This window comes from Ambystoma mexicanum, chromosome 6p (genome assembly GCF_040938575.1).
Source record: "Ambystoma mexicanum isolate Mex_15411 chromosome 6p, UKY_AmexF1_1, whole genome shotgun sequence".
In the NCBI taxonomy this organism is placed as follows: Eukaryota; Metazoa; Chordata; class Amphibia; order Caudata; family Ambystomatidae; genus Ambystoma; species Ambystoma mexicanum.
The window spans coordinates 1,059,205,318-1,059,225,210 of NC_090935.1; the positions used below are offsets into that span (position 1 = coordinate 1,059,205,318).

Sequence of the window (19,893 nt, forward strand, 5' to 3'; positions counted from 1 at the left end):
TATACACAGGTGGAGTGCTTCAAAGCGCTTCAAGGAGGGAAGGGAACAAAGGAATACAGTAATCATTCTTAGGCCTTGAAGTTTCAGAATGATCTAACAGAAAAACTAGCATACTAGGCCTGACGGCATTTCTCCTAGTGCAAGTGCAGGAGGTGTTACAGTTGCGACCAAGCTAGGGAGGGGGGACAAAAAAGGAGGGTGGCAGGACTAATCCTTGTACATATCGGTCATGAATGTGTACAAAAGGAGGTGCAAGGAAGGGGGGTAACAAGGAACAAACGTGTTCAGTCCAGCAGGGCCCTGGGTTAAGTGCAGAGAGGTTGCCCCTCTCATGGAGCATAAGCTGAAAGTGCAGTAATTCTGAACATAGTGCAGCGGTCCGGATGCAAGTGCAAAAGACTAGTGGGGGAGCCTGGAACGTGTAAGGTTCTGGAGGTGAGCTAGGCAACCAGTCAGCAGAAACTGAACAGATTGGGAGGAGAAGGAGAAAGGAGGGTGGAGAGAAAAAGAACGAAGGTTAGCAAGGGAGAGGGAGAGAGAAGGAGGAAAAGAAGAGGAAGGTCTTGTGGAGTTTCCGGAACTTAAGGTGCTGTGGCTCAAGATGGAGAGAGTCAGGGAGGCTGTTCCAGAGGGAGGCACCTGCAGAGGATAAAGATCTACCGCCAAATCTCTGTTTGTGCAATCAGCTCACCCACAGAGAGTTGGAGGAGGACAAGCAGAGGACTCTGGAGGGAGAGTATTTAGGAAGAGAGCGCTGCCGATAGTGAGGGCCCCGGCCCCAGAAAGCCTTGTGGATTAAGCAGAGGGTCTTGAACTTGACCCTTGCAGCCACAGGAAGCCAGTGGAGTGATTTCAGCACCTGAGAGATGCATTCCCTGGGCATGAGGCCAAGGATAAGTCTTGTGGTTCTGTTCTGGATGAGTTGTAGAGGACGGAGAGTAGAAGTAGGAAGATTGAGAAAGAGGCTGTTGCAATAGTCCAGCCTAGAGAGAACCAGTGCTCTCGAGATGGTGAGCCTCTGGGGGAAAGTGAAAAAAGGTAGAATACCTGTGAGGAGGTGCAGTTGGTAGTGGGACTTTTCGGAGATGTCTGAGATGTGAGAAGAGAAGGAGAGAGTGGAGTCAAAGATGACCCCTAGATTTCTTTGCCTCATTGGTAGGTGAGGGTGCAGGGCCAAGGGAGGCTGTCCAGAGTGAGAGTGGGAAAGCAGGAGCAGGGGTCCCAATGAGGACGATCTCTGTCTTACTGGCATTGAGGCAGAGATCGTTAGCAGCAGACCAAGACAATTGCGGATAGACAGTCAGGGATGAGTGAGGAGGAGGAGGAGGCCGAGGGTAGCCTGAAAGAGAGCTGCCTGTCATCCGCATAACTCTGAAATTTAGAGGCAAAAGTAGAGATCCTGTGGGTCAAGGGGGCCATGTAGATATTGAAGAACCAGGGTGGCTAGGTAAGATCCCAGGGGGACACCACAAGTAGAGAGAGTGATAGAGGAGAGAAAGGACCCAAGTTCCACCTGGGAGGGCCGGTCAGAGAGAAAGGTGGTGAGCCACGCCAGGGCCTGAGCTGTGATGTCCAGGGTATCATGGAGACAGGTGATCAGGATTTCATAGTTTACCATATCGAAAGCAGAAGAGAGGTTGAGAAGAATGAGGACAGAGGGAGAGTTGGAGTCAAGCTCTGAGAGAAGGTTTTCACAGGTGTTCAGAAGAGCAGTTTCTGTGCTTCTGTCAGAAGGACCCCTAGAAGCCTATGGAGACAGTGGAAGATGCATCATACTCGACATGTTCAGTGGAATCCAAGATGGCGCCTGCTCAACAACATTACCACCAACTAGTATTGCAGGCCTAGTCTTCCATTCAAGATGGAGGATGCTCAGCTTCAACCCATTCATTCGTACTTATTCACCAGAGATCAGACAGGTAACTGCGTTGCTACTCTGTCTCTACGCTTAGCATTGCTCCCTCCTTCGTTTATTGTTAAATTCCACTCGATCCTTGCTGGGTTCTTCCCCTTGTACGTTCATCGGTTCTCGACAACGTTCTTGTTGCCTTCCTTTCTTTCACTTTCCCTTTCACTGTCCGCCTTTATCCTCTTGGCTTTTGTTTTCTGCCGTTTCTACGGTTTGACTTCTTCCTCCTTTTCCACCGTTTTGTAGCTTCCATTCCCTGTCGGCTTTCTGACTGACTTCTACGTCCGCGGCGCTCCTTCTTCTTGGAGACTTGCCCGCCTGCACCGCCCTTGGCTCTCTTTGCTTTTCGGCTCCCTGCCTTCTTGCGCCACTCTCGGCTCTCTTTATTTTCCAGTGACCTGCATACCTGCGCCGCTCTCAGCTCTCTGAGCTTCCGAGCGTTCTGCCAGCTTACCTTTTCCTTTTTCTTTTCCGTTCACTCTACTTACCTTTCTGTAGTTTCATTCCTTGCTCTTCCTTCTCTGCGAATTCCGCAATTGGACCTTACCCGCTGATGGTTTCAGTTCCTGTAGAGTCTCCTTCCAGTTACAATCCTACTTTGCTTTGGAAGACCAATTCTCTGCTGGATATTCCACTGACTGATACTTCGCTTCACTGCTCCTATTTGACTTTTGGACCATCTCTTCATTGGACTTCCACAACTTCAACAGATTCTGGGTTTTGTTCCCCACGAGGGTTTCCCAGGGGGTGGCCCCCTGTGTTGCACGGAGCCCAGTTTTCTGGCCTCTGGACATCTGGGGGGACGCCCCTTACCTCCTCAGAACTAAACTGTGTAACCCGAAGACTCGTGAGTACCATCTTTCTTTTTTTTTTTTTTTTTTACCTTCACTTGTAAAGCGCACGGTCGCCCGAAGGCATCATGGCGCTGATGAGGAAGCTACCGAGCAGGAAGAACAATAGTAGGCAGGGAGTTAAAAAAGAGTTGTTTTCAGAGCTTTCCTGAAAGCCAGGTGGTTAGAGGTAGACTTGAGTGGCGGTGGGAGGGTGTTCCACAACCTGGCCGCAGCGATGGAAAAAGCTCTGCCACCGAGTCTTTCCCGGTTGTACCTAGGAACCACCAAAAGGTTGGTGGTCGAGGAGCGAAGATTGCGTTCCGGGATATATCGGACAAATTTGGTTTGAAGAAACTCTGCTCCTAGGCCCTGGATTGCCCGGTGGACAATACACAGTGATTTGAATTTAACTCGCTGAGCCACTGGGAGCCAGTGAAGTTGGCGAAGCACTGGCGAAATATGTGCTCCATAAAGAGAACCTGTGGCCAGTCTGGCTGCCAGGTTTTGCATGCGTTGGAGACGCTGGAGACGCCTTATTTGTGAATGCAAAATTGTAAGAGCTTCTGGATGCTCTAAAGCCAGACTGATGGTCATGGAGACAACCAAAAGCTACAGTTTGGAGGGTAAGTTGAGTGATAGCCAGCTTCTCCAGGAGTTTTCCCAGGAAAGGGATGATGGAGATTGGACAATAGTTAGCCAGAATAGACCGGTTGGCGGAGGTTTTCTTTTAGCAGAGGGTGCACAAAAGCGTGCTTGAGAGGAGAGAGGAAAACCCCAGTGGTGAAAGAGAGGTTGCAGAGGTCGGCCAAGGCTGTAGCGAGAGTGTCAATTTTGTCCTTGATGGTTTTGGAGGGGAAGGGGTCCACCTCTTTGGAAGAGGCTTTCATAGACCGGACTTGTCTGGAGATCTCATCAGGTGTGACAGGGAGAGGGAGGAGAGAAGATGGCGAGGGGTGGGGGCAGCCAAGGGGGCCCCAAGAGATGTTGGTGCAGGAGGAGGAGCAGGAGAGAGAGAGGACAGGATTTCCTGTGTTTTGGTGATGAAATATGCGGCCAGGGCTGAGCAAAGGGCCTAGGTGGGTGCAGTAGAGGATGCTGCTGCAGTAGAGTTGGTCAGTTCCTTGCAGACTTTGAAAGGATCGGCTGTGTTGTTAGCTGCCACGGAGATGCAGGCTTGAATGTAGACTCGGGTGCACCTGAAGATCACCATTTCCGTTCTGCTCCTCTGCACTTGCGTTTAAGGGCATCCAGATCGAAGTTGTACCTAGAGTTGCACTCTTTGGCAGGCTTCAGTCGGACTCTCATGACAGGGGCAAGAATGTCAAGAATGTTGGAGATGTAACTGTGAAAGTTATAGAGGGCTGTATCAGGGTGGGAGTCCGCCGCAGGAGTAGAAGGATAAGAGTAGGTGGAGGCAAAGGCAACCACTGACACTCTTTTCACGGGTCGGATGACCTTGAAGGCAGGAGGTGGTGTAGGATGTGCCATTGCTAAAGGAGAGGAGAGTTTCAAGTGAGAAGAGAGAAGAGAATGATCAGTCCACAAGAGTGAGGTAGTGAGAGGAATAGAGGCCCAGATTATCGCACAGATGATCGACAGGCCCAGAAAACAGTAGTCACCAAATTTACAAGAACTCAATTTTTTCCTACCTGAACCCACAAATATATACCCCACATTTAATTGTAAGAACATTTCGGCTACAACCACGTTCTCTTCTAAAAAGTAAGGAGCCCTATGAACTCCACATTCTGCCCCAACGTCTATGCATTAACAAAAACTCTGGCTTCTTAACCCTCCTTTTACATCTCGATGTAACCTTCATGACTTCTTTGGTGAACTGACCTTAGGCTGCGTGATATATAATTGCTCTTTTTCCTTCATTTAATGCTTGTAACACCCTGAAGTGTACCGGTATTCCCCTCAAAAATCCAAAACCAAAACAACAAGACCGAAAATAACTAGTTTTAAAAGTCGAATTTTTTGCAGGATTTTGGTGCCCATTTTAAATAAATTGATAGGGGCTGAGGTAAGTGTATACATTAAGGTAGGGAGATGTGGTGGGGGAGCTGCTAGGGGTCTCCATCCGCAATTTATTTATATAGATATTGATTCATATATATATCTATATAATTTTATGAATTCGACTAAAAAAGCCTCGTGATTTTTCAGCCTCGTTTTAATTTCGCTATTTTTACGTAGAACCAAGTGTACCACTGCACCGGAGCCCAGGAGACCACCTGTCCCCAATGGAATGCATACGGTCTCTGCACACTGTGCAAATGTTCTTTGGGGCACTCATCATGTTTCACAAAACCTCAAAATAATTAAATGAATGCATGTCTGTTGATAAAAAAAGACACAATTTAAGAAGAGAAAACGTAAAACATGAAATTCTGAAATGTACCTGTGTCCAAAACATACACCGTGGTGCAATATAGGTTTTCTTCAGAGCAACCTCCATACAAGTACATCTGCTCCCCGACTACAGACACTGCATGTCCATACCTGCGAAAAAGGAACACATTTGCTTTAAGAATCGATAGCAAATACGGCAGCATTGCATTTCACATGTGCCTTTATTTGAAATTCCAAGCGAATGTGAGCACGTACACTGGCACAAAGAAACGCCAATATTACAGCACTGCACGGTACAAACAGAGTAAATGATGACGAGCTTCAAAATGCAAGACGCACAGATAAAAGCTGGAGCAAGTAAATTCCAGCAGAGATGGGCCTACAAATGTGTGGCGTACTAGCCACATGAAATTTGACATGACTTCCAAATGTCCCAATGGAAGGTGCATCAACACCAGCCATTGCACCTGGTCCACTTTAGTGAAGCCATTATAGCAGTGTTATGCATGCTGTGCAGAACAGAGGGCATATAGGCAGCTTGCCACAAGACAGACAAGTGATATGGTTCATATTGTCAAAGTGAGTATTAGTCCCGGATCACGCTGACAATCATGTGTTTGTCCTCAAAGCCATCGACTATCGTCACCTACTGCGCACATAAAGGAGAACAATATGGATGGCCCAGCCCTTAACTGGATGTGTTCCTTTCTATGTAATGGAGGTCATGCTGATGCTATCTCCATTAAAGGTCCTAATTGCGCCATCTTACTTGTGTGGTTCTAAAGGGATCCCCGTTTTCTCTTTTGGTATTTTATTCTTTGCTCTTCCCTCTAATGACCATGCTTGCAGCATTATTTTGGTTTTACGAATCTCACTGATGATGCCCAGATTTTCCTTAAAATGAGTGCTGAGCACAAATAAAAAGAGTAAAGAGCTGCCTATGTTCGAAGCTGTCTCATGGCCAGCAAAAGATGGATAAAAGCACACCGACACCAAACGTTAATCGGGTGCAACTGTTAATTTTGTCGCACATCACCCATCCTCATCTGTGCCATAGATGTCTTCCATTTTACCAGAAATCTGCGTTTCTGACTCCTGTCTGAAATCTGAGTGTCTGCATGGATTCCAAGCAGTCCCTGGAGCCATACGTGGTGAATTTGGGGCAACCTTTGCTTCAATCAAATGCACTAAATCAAACACCTTTTCCACATACCCTGAATCCAACATTGTATTCTCGTGATGTAGAGAGTTACCTTTCATAGCAGTATCCACACCGTGCTTCCGGCAATACTTTCATGGTGCTGCAGATGATTCCAAACACTGCTGCTAGACTACTCTGCCGACTATCTAACCTCAGTCCCATTTCTCTAGCTTTGTACTCCCTCCGCTGGCCCAGGCTACACATTAAATCAGTGTCCAATGGTCAGGAATTAACTTGTGCTACCCTTGTTAGCCATCTTCTTTCTAGATAAAAGTATATTTTCTTGATCAACTTCCTCCCAGTAAACCATGCAGGAAGTCCAGGGAAGATGGCAGATCCATTGCTGTGCAGGCAGCCGAATGCTTGAACACCTTCACCTCTCTCTGTATTCGAATCAAACCACCCTAAATTTAGCGAGGATGTCAAGACCTGCATATTTGCACAAATACTGCTCTGCTTTACCTCCATACCTCTATATTGCCCTGATGCCCACTTTCTGGCATATGTTCGTGATTCAAAAAGAACTGCATATCATAAAGCAAATTAACATAGCCTAACATAACATGTGGTCAGAAGTGTAATGTATACATTCACTATATGATACAGATGTATGCAAGCACAAACATAGAACATACAAGCGGAGGAGGCATTCTACACAGATCACCAGAATGTCAGTTCTCTAGGAGACACTGACTGCACTTTTCATCCACCATCAAGTTATCTTTATTATCTGGATCCCTCATACTTCCTCACAAAAAAAGTCAACTTCAGTGGTAACCTCTTGACTCATATTGTGCCACCACTTACAGTCCCATCACTGCTCTACCTTAAATTGATATTTCCAATATGGCTGTGTCTGTAGTTCAAGTACAGTAGTTCTTCGAAGCCCACAGTTTGTCTCAGTGTGGTTCTTTTGTGGAAAGCACATGCCCTCATTATGTGGCTAAACCAACTCTGAAAGTAACGAGTATTCTTTGATTAAAGGTTCACATTTCATAGGTCAGCTGGTGAAGTTGGCAAAGAGAGTGTGTCTAGCACCCAGAAAGAGGCCATTCATGTTTTCCAATTGCCAACATATGTAACCAGTATCAAGGAACAGAAGCTTATAGAGAAAGGGTGTGTCTTCACAGACCTTTGATAAATTACTGTGTTACCATGTTGTTATGGATAACTTGCAGCACTGTAATGTGTTCCCTCCTGATTAAGCAGAACTATGTCAGTCTAGCCAGAGCGTAGGACAGTACAAGGCCAAATGCAAAGTGTGAAATGACCACAGAAATTTACCATTAAGATGCCAGAAATATTTGCTGGCATTGCATATTTCTTTAACAGCCCTAGTGCCCCATAAATATTAAAATAAACCATTCCACCGGTTTGTCCCCATCAATGCTCGCTGAATTTTTATGTTAATGGTTTGAGTCCTAAGAAAAAGATCTGCCACAAGATTCTTATCTATGGTTTTAAGAAATGTGGACAAAAGTAGTTAAGCAGTGAATTGAAACATGGCTGCGTACTGAGTGCAAGAAATACCAATGATTGGTATCCTGCTTCGGTATAATCTGATAGTTTATTGGTCCTAATGGTAAAGCTTGCTGATTCCTTCCTAATTCGTTCAGCGACTGTTCTTCAACCACTATCTCTGTCTTCTTGCTGTAACGCTCACCTGGTATCCACGGGGACGTCACTCAGCCTGCTCTGACCTCTTACAACCTCGAACCCCTCCCTGGAGGCTATTCGACTGGAGACTGGGCCTTAAACACAGGATTGGTAGAGTTTAAATCCCTATTGTCTCTGTGTGCTTGAACCCCTTCTTTCCCCATGGTCCAACCCTTCCCTTTGATCCACAGCTCACCTTGTTTTCTTGGATAGTGTGCTCTCCGTCCTGCTTTCAGCACAGGGGCGCGTTGATTGATGCGGGCTCGTTGCTACCTAGTTACTTCACTGGCAAGAGTCCAACAGGTAAGTATAATGAGTCTTTTGAACAGTTCTCTAACTTCGTTCCTTTCCTTCCTTAGATGATGGCCGGCGTCCGGGGATGGCGGCGTGCTGCTGAGATGAGTAGCGCTGAAGGTGAGTGATAGCACGATGCGCGATGCACCTCTTTCGTATTTGTATTGAACTGAGTTCTTTTTCTGTGTCTTTTAGGTGCCACAATGTTTTCAGCGTTGATGCCGGTTATGAAGAACAAATGCGGCGAGTAAGCGCGGTATGCGGCGCCTCTAGATGTTTCCACGCTAACCTGGAGTGTCTTTTCCCTCTTGCAGATGGATGAGAAGTTCCGGAGACAGAGTTCCCCCAGAGTGGCTGGGATTCAGGTAAGCATTTGAAGCTCGTACAGTATTTAAAAATAAGCGAAGATTTGCAGAATGCTTACTAATGCCTTTTTTTCTGTTCTTTTCCCTTTTCCTTAGGAAGCTGCGTGCCGGGATGGGAATGACACTGCCGAAGATACCCGCAGAACAGAAGGAGCAATGAATGATGGGCAGAAGTTCCGCAAGGTAAGGCTGTTCTAACGGTGTTCTTGTTCTTGCAGGAGCTGAGCGCAGAAGAAAGATGCAAGCATACTGGAGACCGATCCGAACACGGTGAGTGTCACGCTGCAGGTGCAGAAAATACAAAGCATGTTTCTCAGCATGGGCGTGGCTTAAATAGTCTCTGGGTATGCCAAGTGTCTCTGGGCTGAACCACACCCAAAAGACTAGACTGCACATGCAGTTCTGGGAACCAAAATATGTGGGGGCAGGAATCATGACACTTGCCCATCACACCTTTCTCCTTGCCCAGCCCTTGTCCCTACTCAATCCCTTATGCCGCTTCTCCACTCCTATGCCAGGTTACATGGTCTCAGGCCAATGCTGTCTTTCTGTGTCACTCTCATCTTTCTTCGGATGCTTCTTACCACTTGTCCTTGCTTCATTCGCCTTTCTTTCTCCCAATGTGTGCCATATACATGCTTCTGTCTTATTTCTCTGCTCTTCCATATTTACTACCCCCGGACATCATGCTCTTTGACCAGGAGTACTAATAACTATAGACCCTAAGTGGATAGGTTTGGGGGGTTACCAGCTGTTAAAATCCCTTGTCCCCTTATCATCACCGGAGACCGGGTTAATCCGGTCAACGGTCCATTGCCGACCGATAAAGCCCCCACCCATATGGAAGGATTTATTGCATATTTAGCACCAGGATTGAATCTCATGTGTGCCACACACAATCAGGTTGCATGGAATATCTTGTATTGTGCCACAGGTTCCAATAAAGTTGACAGCTTGGCTCACCCAAACACCTAGTCAGGCTCCCTGCATGCAGATCTTCATTCTTGGTCTGTCTTCTTGTCTTTCTCCGTGTTCATCTTGACTCCTACCATACATTAAAGCATGCAGAAAACATACAATCCCCTTCTCATTGCAAAACAACTGGTACATCACTCTTTGAAACAGATATTAACCCAAATGTCATTCTCACACATTGAACCCAACCTAAGGTTATGAATGCTGTTAGATTCCTGGATGTGTCATGCAACTTGATTTGATGAGATGCTGATTTTAAATCTAATGTTGAAAATACTTCAGCTTCTTCTAGTGCCCAAATGACCTCCATTAGGTTTGGTAAGGGATGTCTATCTGAAATGATGCACTTGTTAAGGATCTTAAGTCCATGCACAATCATAATTCTCCATTAGGTTTCCGTACAATACCAAAGGCAACACCCATTCTGTATATTCAATACTTTCTATGACTCCATGTTTTTGCACGGTCTGTGATTCATTCTTAACTTCTTCCATTAACGGTATTTGTATACTACTCACTTTGTGAACTACAGTTATGGATCCATTTGAGAATCTTTTTAGAATCTTTAGACATCCTAGCTCCTTTCTGGACACCCCATGCTGACTTCTATTCCTTCCGTAATTTGTGATTTCATGTTCGGTTCTTCTGTGCCATGGGATACCCCCGGTGGGCCTCATCAATCCCCATAGAGGTATATCAAGGAATCATTGACAAAGGAGTGGGAAAAGTCACCAGATGCCAAAGGGGAAGGGTAAATAGGCGTTGGAAAGCCCTAAATAACAACGCCTTCCCACGGAAGCGGGCTTGCATCAGTCTTCAGACCCAGTTCTCAATGCTTAAGCCAGAATTTAAACCATCTATGCAAGAAATGAAGGAAGAGATATCTAAATTAGAAGAAATAGCAGATATTGATGAAATAGACAGGAAGTCATGAAAGAAACTAAAAAAGAACAATGAGATTCTTGAACACCTTTTGAGACTCTCCCAAAACATTGAAATCCACAATCTACTGCATCCATTTGACAAGGGTTTTTTAAGCCATTTGGCTTTTTCCCTCTAACCTACCGGCAATTTCCATGGCGTGGGGGCTTGCCTTAGCTATGCCAGCGGTGGGCATGGTGGTTAGCTGCCGGGGAAGGAAGGCCTTACCTAGAAAATTGGTCGAGATGATCCAACATATGTCTTAAATATCTGCCAGAGGACATATGAGACAACGATCTTAAAGAGACAATCCAACAACTCTTTGGGGATTTTCTAGGAGATGCACCAGCTGGGACAGTTCAGATAGATAGGATACATTGTGTGGGGCTGATAAGAATGGAACCGGGAACGAGAGCAAGAGATATGCTGGTAGCAATGACGTCCTATGGTCAAAAGGAAAATATTCTGGTGGTGGCATGAACAGCGGACCCTACAAGGATCAATCGGACAGAGGTGTAATTGTATCAAGACCTATCCCAATCAACCTAATAAAAATAAATGGAGGGCAATGGGCCCAGTGGTAAGAGCTCTAACCCAAAAACAAATAAGATATAGGTGGATGTTCCCATTTGAACTTCTCCTCACATTGGAGGGCAAGCAGCACCGAATATCTATCTACCTGTAGCAAAGGTATGCATGCATTGCAGATTAGTGAAGAAGACTCTGGAAGCACAGCAACAGGTCAACGTTCTCTGTCCATCAGAAATAAAATCATAGGAGTGGTCGAGAGTACCGCGAGAAAGGTGGGAAAGAGGTATTCACCGCAGATCCCCCAAGGAACCAGGATGAAAAGAGGGACACATGAAGATGTGTTATGGCTCAAAGAAGAAGATATTCTGAGGACAATTGCAGCAAAGTACCCTGGCAGGGGGGCAAAAGGATTATAAGGCTTGCAAGGGGTGTTTTTAGCGTACCAAAAGTGAAACCCCAGAGACAGGTAAAACATCGGGCATCAACTGAATTGGACCAAGGCCCTCGGGAGCTCCTCTGGGACATTGTTGCATCTGTTGGAATCAACAGGAGGGTCTTAGTGAACCCCCAACAGTTTAACTCTTGGGATAATGTTGCAGGTCTATTCTTAGGGCAAGTTCAATAGGAACTTTCATCCGACCGAGGGAGTTGTTTAGTTTTGTGGATTCTGCGGGGAGTGTTGAGGATTGGGAGGGGGCAGCATTGGGAATGTTGGGGAGGGGGCACAGGTGGGCAGGGGGGTCCAAAGATGCAATTATGGAGACAAAATGCAGATCAATAGGGAGGTCTTTAGGAGACTATTGTAGGAGTATTACAGGGAGCACAAGGCTTGAAGCAATGGCAGGGGCCAGGTCAAAATGTTGTACGGGCGCTGTGAAGGTCTTTTCAAGCTGTTAACATATAACATTCAGCATTTGAATTCCCGAGTGAAAAGGAAAAACGTGGAGCAATATCTTCAAAGGGAAAAACTGAAATTGTTGAGTTACAAGGAACCCATGTATGAAAGCTTGACAAAAGGAACATTTGAGATGAGGTATTACTTCCATGTCGTTCAAGTTAATGCAGAGTATAAAACAGGGGGGTTCTCATTGCATGGCTGAATATACCAAAAATAAAATGTCTAGGGAATCTAGAGGATAAAGGGGGTCGATATCTATTTGTCAAGACACAAATTGGGAACTAAACCTTTACCATATCAACAGTTTATGCCCCAAACACAGGCCAGGATGGTATTTTGAGATCGGTGTTGTCCAAATTAGAAGAATTCACCATTGGGGATATTATTTTGATGGGAGATTTTAATGTGGCATGGGAACCAAATAAAAATAGAAGAACGATTCATTATCAAGGGCAGGCAACTCCTTTAAAGGCCCTGGAACAAATGTTTGACCAGTTATTTCTCAAAGATACATGGAGCGCTATTAATAAGGAGCAGAATGGATTTACCTTCCACTCGCATGCCCATAGATCATTCTCTCACATTGATTATATTTGGGTTTCTGCCCAAATGCTAGGAAAGGTGGCTTTCCCAATGAGTTACTTACGGATAAGGTCCTTATGGGAAATATAGGGGATTAGATCAGGGGGTATTTCGAAGATAATACAACTCCAGACATATCTTTGAGTTCACTTTGGGATACCTTTCAAGCAGTCATAAGGGAAGAATTGATCTCAATGAACGCTCAAAGAGAGAAACAATTGAAACAAATGGAAGGTGGCTCAGAGGATAATTTAGATGACATTGCGATGGTGATGGAAAAACAGCGTAATAAAGCTAATTATAAAGGGTATATAAGTATAAGAGGCCAATTAGAGCTCATGCGCACAAGAAGGGCAGAGAAAGCCTTATTAAATATGAGACAGAGGTATTATGTAAAAACTAATAAAGCAGATCGCCTCATAGCAAGACAGTGCAGAGATAAATCAGCAGCGTAGATGATATTAAAGATCAAAAACTAAGAGGGCAAATACACCATGGTAAATGCAGAAATAACGGATCAATTTACAAAATATTATTCTTCCTTATATGCAGCGGATTTACCCATGGCGTCCTTTCAAGTTACATATCTAAACTCGGATCTGCTCCAAAAGATTTTACACTTGGAGAGGGAGAATCTCGAGGCTTTATATAACAGTAGAGGAAGTTCTGCTATAAATTAAAAAACACCCTTTAAACAAAGCACCAGGGCCAGATGGTTTCCAACACTTTTTAACAAAACTTTCTGTATGACGCTAGCCCCTAGGTTGACAGAGTTATATAACACTTTTAGGTCCAAGGGAACAATCACACCCACTATGGATGAAGAAAACATTGTCCTACTTCCCAAGCCAAATAAAGACCTGACCCTGTGTGCCTCATACTGCCCTATAGCATTGATTAATATCAATAAAAAGATATACACAAAGGTTTTGGTGGATAGACTTGACGGGATACTCCCGAGGTTGACTGACTCAGATTAATCAGGGATTATAAAGAAATTACAAAGATTTGACAATACTAGAAGGGTGTGTCATTTAGTGCAGAAGAGTTCTTAGTCAGGATTCCCAGCGCTCCTCCTTTCATTTAGTGCCTAGAAAGTGTTTGATTAGGCAGAGTGGTCTTTCCTTTTTCAAACAATGGAAAGATGGGGTTTAGCTCAAGGTTTCTACAGATGTACAGACCAATTATAACTTACTGACAATAAGGCACTCAGCAAATGGACAACTATCCCAATGAATAGCTATTAAAAGGGGAACCTAACAAGGGTATCCACTTTACATACTTTTATTTGCTATATATTTGGAGCCGTTCCTAAATCGGAAAAAAACAGCGGATAAAATGAAAGGAATACCATTTGGGGGGAAGAAGACAAAATTGTAGCATTCGCAGATGATATGCAGCTTGCACTGACAGAACCAAACCGCTCACACACTACTGTAGTTCACGAAATGGAGGGCTTTGGTACCGTCCCAGGTCTTAAAGTAAACATAAACAAGTCCGAAATTCTTAACTTATCAATAGGGGATGATCTATTAGAGCGTACAAGGCAAAGCACTTCCTTTAGATGGTCCAAGAAGGGTATACTGTTTATGTGGCAACTATAGGCCACTACTAGAGAAAAATAAATGCGTAATTGGTTAAAGGGTGTCCCCTTTCAATATCATGGCTTAACAGAATTACTACCATAAAAAGTGTGTTATTGCCTAGGGTTCTGTATTTCTTCCAAGCTCTACCAATATCTCCACCAAAATGTTTTTTAAAATAATGAAATAAAATGATTTCAACGTTTATATGGAAAAACAAATCACCATTGGTAGCGCTCCAAACATTAATGGCAGTGAGGACTATGAGCGGCCTACCTATCATGAAATGTTACCAGTTACTATTAAGCGGCGCAAATCAGGGGATTAAGAGAGTGGTTTGCAGGTAATTCAAGAACCATTTGGAAGAGAATGGATAGGGCTGTAGAGGGAGTGCCGCTGTCTAAGTCCTCTGGTTATGGAATGCTGACAGACCCCAAACTGTGCATGAGAGTCAGATTACGGCTCTGTTTGAAGACACGCGTGCTGCATTCATTAAAACAGGGGGTACGTCCTCTTTTCCATCTCCATTCATCCCTCTATTTCACTATGCTCACTTTGGGCTCGGGATGAAACATGGGGCCTTCTTTCACTGGAAGGTAGTGGGATGACTCAAGATGAGGGTCTTGATGGAAGGACAGGAGGAACATTATTTTTAGCAATGTCGAGAGGAATTTGGGGTCAGAGAAGTAGAGCAGCTCTGGTATTGCTATTTCAACGTAGGATTTCAGACTCCTTAAACAAAGCGGCAGCCAGCAGACCACTGACCCCCTTTGAAAAAAATATAATCTCCCAAACATATCTTCATTATATAAAATCCAATGGTCCTATATGAAGAAACGGGAATCAACATTGGGGCATACAATCTCACAGGACTCGTGGGATGGTCTATGGAGAAATATACCAAAGATAACTAGAGCTATACAGCTCAGAGAGATGTGGACCACAGTGATGGTCCAATGGCACTACACACCAGATACTTTGCACAAGATATACCCCTCTAGGTCACTCCACTGTTGGAGGGGTTTCACTAGTAGAGGGTACTCGGCTCAAATATAGTAGAGGTGCATCATTTTGGGAATCTGTGAATTTAAAAATGGAAGAGATATTCGGTACGCAGTTGAAAAATGGGATGGAGGAATGTTTGTTGGGTTTATTGGACTCTAAACATAAGCCACAGTCCAAACTGCAATTTAAGGCATGCACAGTGTTGATTATAGCGGCACTCTCATTAGTGGCACTGGAATGGAGGCAAAAAGAACACCCCGTTGAACACAATTGAATATTAAAAGTGTGGAATGTTGTGGCATTGGAAAGGGTCACATACTCCATTTAAGGAGATCAAGTATTATTTTTACAAGATTGAGGTCAGGTTGTGATCTTTTTACAAATGGATTACAGGATGCCACTGTGCCCGCAGAGGTTAAACATTTTGGGTATATCGTAAAGTAGGATGGCCAAGATGGAGGAAAGTTCACTAGCTGAAGTTGAAAGCTTGTTTGGATCCTGTGGGGAATGGGTGCTAGTGGGAGCAAGCTGAGGGAGGGGAAGGGGAGGTAATACAGTTATTTTGTTGATGTACGAAAATACCAATAAAAACCATTTAAAAACAAAACTGCCCTTACATTATAATGGACTGGTATACCCAGGACAGGACTCAGAATGAGAGAGACTTTTGCATTACAACACTTTCAAGAAGACATCATAGAGTTGTACTACACTTTGCCTTTGTTCGCTTGATTTGTGCCTGGCATCCCTTTGTTCTGGTAACCATGCTTGCAGAAATGTACGGAACAACTATTCAACCAAAGACAGAGACTGCATTGTGGTTTGTGTTTGAGTCAAAGAATTGGAAAGACTTTAAATACTAAATAGCCTCCCATCTACGTGTGGGTTTGCGTGCGCTCTACAAATGCAAAAAATAAATAAAAATAAATAAATAAATGATGCAGAGTGACATCCAAAGAAAAAACAACACTGTCAGTTATTGGTCAAACCCTTTTTATTGGAGTTTGTACAATCCTTGGGCAAAGAAAAGGGGGTCAGTGTTTACTTTAAATGATAAAAAAGCAGTATGGCCTTTCCTTGTCTAACGCGGTCACAAGTAAATAGTTGAGCAGGGTTCACCCTCTTGAAACTCACAGGCTCTCCCTGAAATGTACTATTCCTTGCTCATCTGCTCTCTGCTTCTAGTGGCTTATGACAAGCTCCTTCTCCCACATCAGGATTTGCAGCTGGCATTGGACATTGGCCACTAAAGAGAAAGCTTTTATTCTGCTCTTAGCTGTTTCCAATCAGGAGATTCTACCCCGATTTCCACAGGCCTTTGTTCATTTTGCACACCAGCTTCCTGTCCTAGGATCCTGGTCGTATCACCTATCCTATCACTAGCCTGTCCTTTCCCTTTTACAATCCTCTAAACACCTGAAAATTACCTTTTCCACCTTGCAGTTTCACAGCACACTCTTTCCTAGACTCACCATGGGCTCTCCCACTTCAGTGCAGGAACTAATCGCTACACCCCTACAACATTTCCCAAGCAAAAACTGTCAGCGCCTCAGTACGAGTTTGGAGGCAGCCATGCCCTTAATAAGGGCATGACTGCCTCCAAACTCGGTCCGGGTCCGTGGTCCCTGAATGGGGAAATACCGGGCCATTCCGACATTGGGGGGCCCGGTATTTCCCCATTCAGGGAATCCGAACCATCCCCATTACCATTTGAGCCCCCAAAGAGCTCAATGGGGAGCATGCTAACAATGGGCCCATTAACGACGGGCCCATTGTTAGCATGCTGGTCCCCTCGCGGGACCCACATGCTAACATAATGAGGCGGTACGTGGTTAACGGCGCCGACACCTTTACCGGCGCTCTTAATCCCTTACCGCCTCATTTATAATGAGGCCCACTGTCTATTATATCTTCCTGCTCTTGTTAGCTTTTTCCTCTCTCCTCTTGGTGTTTTTTTCACTTTTCTCCAACCTCCTCTTTACTACTGATGATCTTCCTACTCCGTTCCTTTCTACTCCAGCTGATATCTTTCTCCATCCATCTCGTGCTCTCTCTTAACCTCCTCCTGATTACCTTCTCCAACCTCCTCCTGCTCTTTCATAACTTCTGCGAAGAATCGAGAGCATTCGCTCCTTCTCCCTATGGGGGAGCCAGCCCCTCTGAGGCCACTCTGAGCCTGCGCTGCAAGATCCTCCTTAAGAGTCTGGACAAGTGGGATCACACTGGGAGTAACTCCCCTCTAGAGGACAAGGACTCTCATTCCCACAAGGAACTATGCAAGCAACACTATCTGCATATATGGGATTGCCTTCAATTACAAGAAATATGCCTTGTTTGGCTTTCGGTAATGCTGATAATAGGACACCCAAAGGAAAACGTGAGGCCCCTTTAAACATGAACTTGTATGTAACCGGGACGAACAGATCGAGATGAGAGAGGGAGAGAGAATTGTATGCAGGACCATCCCTCTAACATGGTGACATCTTCAAAGGGTAGAGCAGTATGGTGATGCAGCACCCGCAGCAGCCCGCAAAGGAAGGAGCACCAGAAGAAGATACCGGAGACCCGGTGCAATGGACAGTGTGGAAAGCGCTGTCAGGATGGAATACTGAAGACCGTCCTACATGGTTGCACAACCACGGAAAAGCTGTGGTGAGCCTGGAGCCCGATCAAGAATGCTGAAACCAGAAAGGACAGGAGGAGCGAATCCTCCCGTCGGCAGCCATATGCCAAACACACCAACACTGTGATACACCAACAGCGAATCCACTATGGCGCTGACAAAGAGTAGACAGAGAGTCACGGAAAGCGATCCGGGCTGACACCAAACCTCGAAAATACACTCAGCAGATGTGTGGATATCACGGTGGAACACAGAAGGGGAGGCAACCGGGACAACATGTATTAATAGAAGGAAATGCAAAGAGGACTGTAGATCATTGAGAAAGCATGACTGCGTATATGGAGAAAGAGCGAGAAAGTTACCACGTATAGTTGCGGAGGAACAGTGGAAGCCATTACTAAGAGACTTTGAAAACTGCTCTTTGCTAAGTTCAAGTATCAATATCAAAAGTTAAAGAGAAAGAAAGGGGAACCCATTAGAGAGGCCCCAGGACTGACAGTGGCATACCATTGTTGAGAGTATACCAAACCCCAACCAAAATAGAGTCAAGTATAAAGAGTCAGATGGACTAATATACAGAGCAAGGAATGTAAAAGACTACATTCAGAAAGGCAGAAAGAAGGACAATGAAAGGTCTTGCAAGCTCTGGGATAGCCTACCTGTGAATATACAGCATGAACTACAGAAGCTAATGAAAGAGACACTGGGAACCAGGATCAATTGTTTCTACTAACTTGTTTCCATTTAGTGGCAAAATCAGACTTGTTACAAGTGGAAAAACCCCAAAATAGAGCTCCAAGACATACGGCTAAAGGGAAAGTGCCAGAAGATATATATTTTGGCAATCTTTAGTTATTCATTTTAGTGGTGGGGTCAGATAGAAGTAGGTTTTGGACTGAGGACATTTCTCTTTGGACTTTTGATGACTGACAAGCACCCTTAGTTTGGTTAGGTAGGGAACATTCCCATAGCAATAGGATGAGTTTGGCAATTTTCTTATTATTGAAATAAACAAGTAAAACATGTGCAACATGAGTGTGACTGCTTCTTCTGCGCTGCCACACTTCCTTCTGATAATATTCTCCAACCTCCTCCTTCTCTTTCGTAACCTCCTCCTCTAGATGTCCTTCTAAACACTCCTCCTTTTCTCTCTTAACTTCCTCCTCCTGATGTTCTTCTCCAACCTCCTCTTTCTGATGTTCTTCTCCAGCTTCCTCTTACGCTATCTTAACCTCTTTTTCTCCTGATAAGCTTCTCCAACCCCTTCCTGTCTTCACATCTCATGCCCCCACTCCTCATTTCCAACATCTTCTCTCAACTTGATATTTCAAACCCCTGTCATCATTCCACCTCATCAGCCTCCTCTTTAATTTGTTCTGACCTCATTTCCAGCCTTCTCCAAACCCACATCTGGTCCAACCCCAAATTCCAATACCTCATTTCTAGTGGACCAACTTACACACACCCCTGTTCACTCCCCCTCATGTGGCCTCTCTCTGTATGAGGGTTGCACATATGTCTTATATATTTTACTGTTATGGGATTGGAGATCTTCTAATAGGCCTTTGTAACAGGTGTCACTATTTGCCAGATGTGGTGCAAAAAGCTGATCTCACTGGCCTTGTCCATGTCCACAAGCACTGAAGTTCTGTGATGATTGGGTGAAGTTAGTGATGCTCCTATTGTGTTGGTCTCCAAACCAGATGACATATGATGATTCTCTATTGACTTCAGAAAAGTCATTGAGGTACCCTGGTTCGATGCCTATCTGATACCTGACAGAAGATGTCTAAATGGAAGGGCTGATGGTGTCTATTTGTAATTGTTTCTATACCTTGGTCATCCTTGGTCATCATTTTTAACATGAATGTGCTCCCTTGATCAGTACATATTTTGTGGGGAAACTCCAACCCTATGAAACTGGGAACCAAGGGTTTCAGAATATAATGTGTCATATTTTTCGGGGAAGAAAGGTTGACCTTTAGGTACAGGGTGGCATAGACTACTATCACCTTGAAAGACCAGTGTACCTCTTTGGAAGGGCTTAGAAGAACATTGACACCCATCCCAAGGCACAAAAAGAAGAACTCAGTGATGAGGAGTTGTAGGTGGGCCTTCCCAATGTCACTTCTGCAGGTCTCTTGTATTCTGCACAGTACTCT

The 19,893-nt window shown here is 44.7% G+C and overlaps 1 protein-coding gene across 1 annotated transcript in view; it reads right to left on the reverse strand.

The window, feature by feature from the left end:
- The window catches only part of LOC138510182 (kelch domain-containing protein 3-like), a 1,131,537-nt gene that overhangs the window by 652,406 nt on the left and 459,238 nt on the right, over nt 1-19,893 (reverse strand). The window contains exon 9 of the mRNA XM_069625668.1: nt 5,147-5,247. Within this exon, the coding sequence (XP_069481769.1) occupies nt 5,147-5,247 (101 nt within the window). The remainder of the gene's footprint in view (nt 1-5,146; nt 5,248-19,893) is intronic.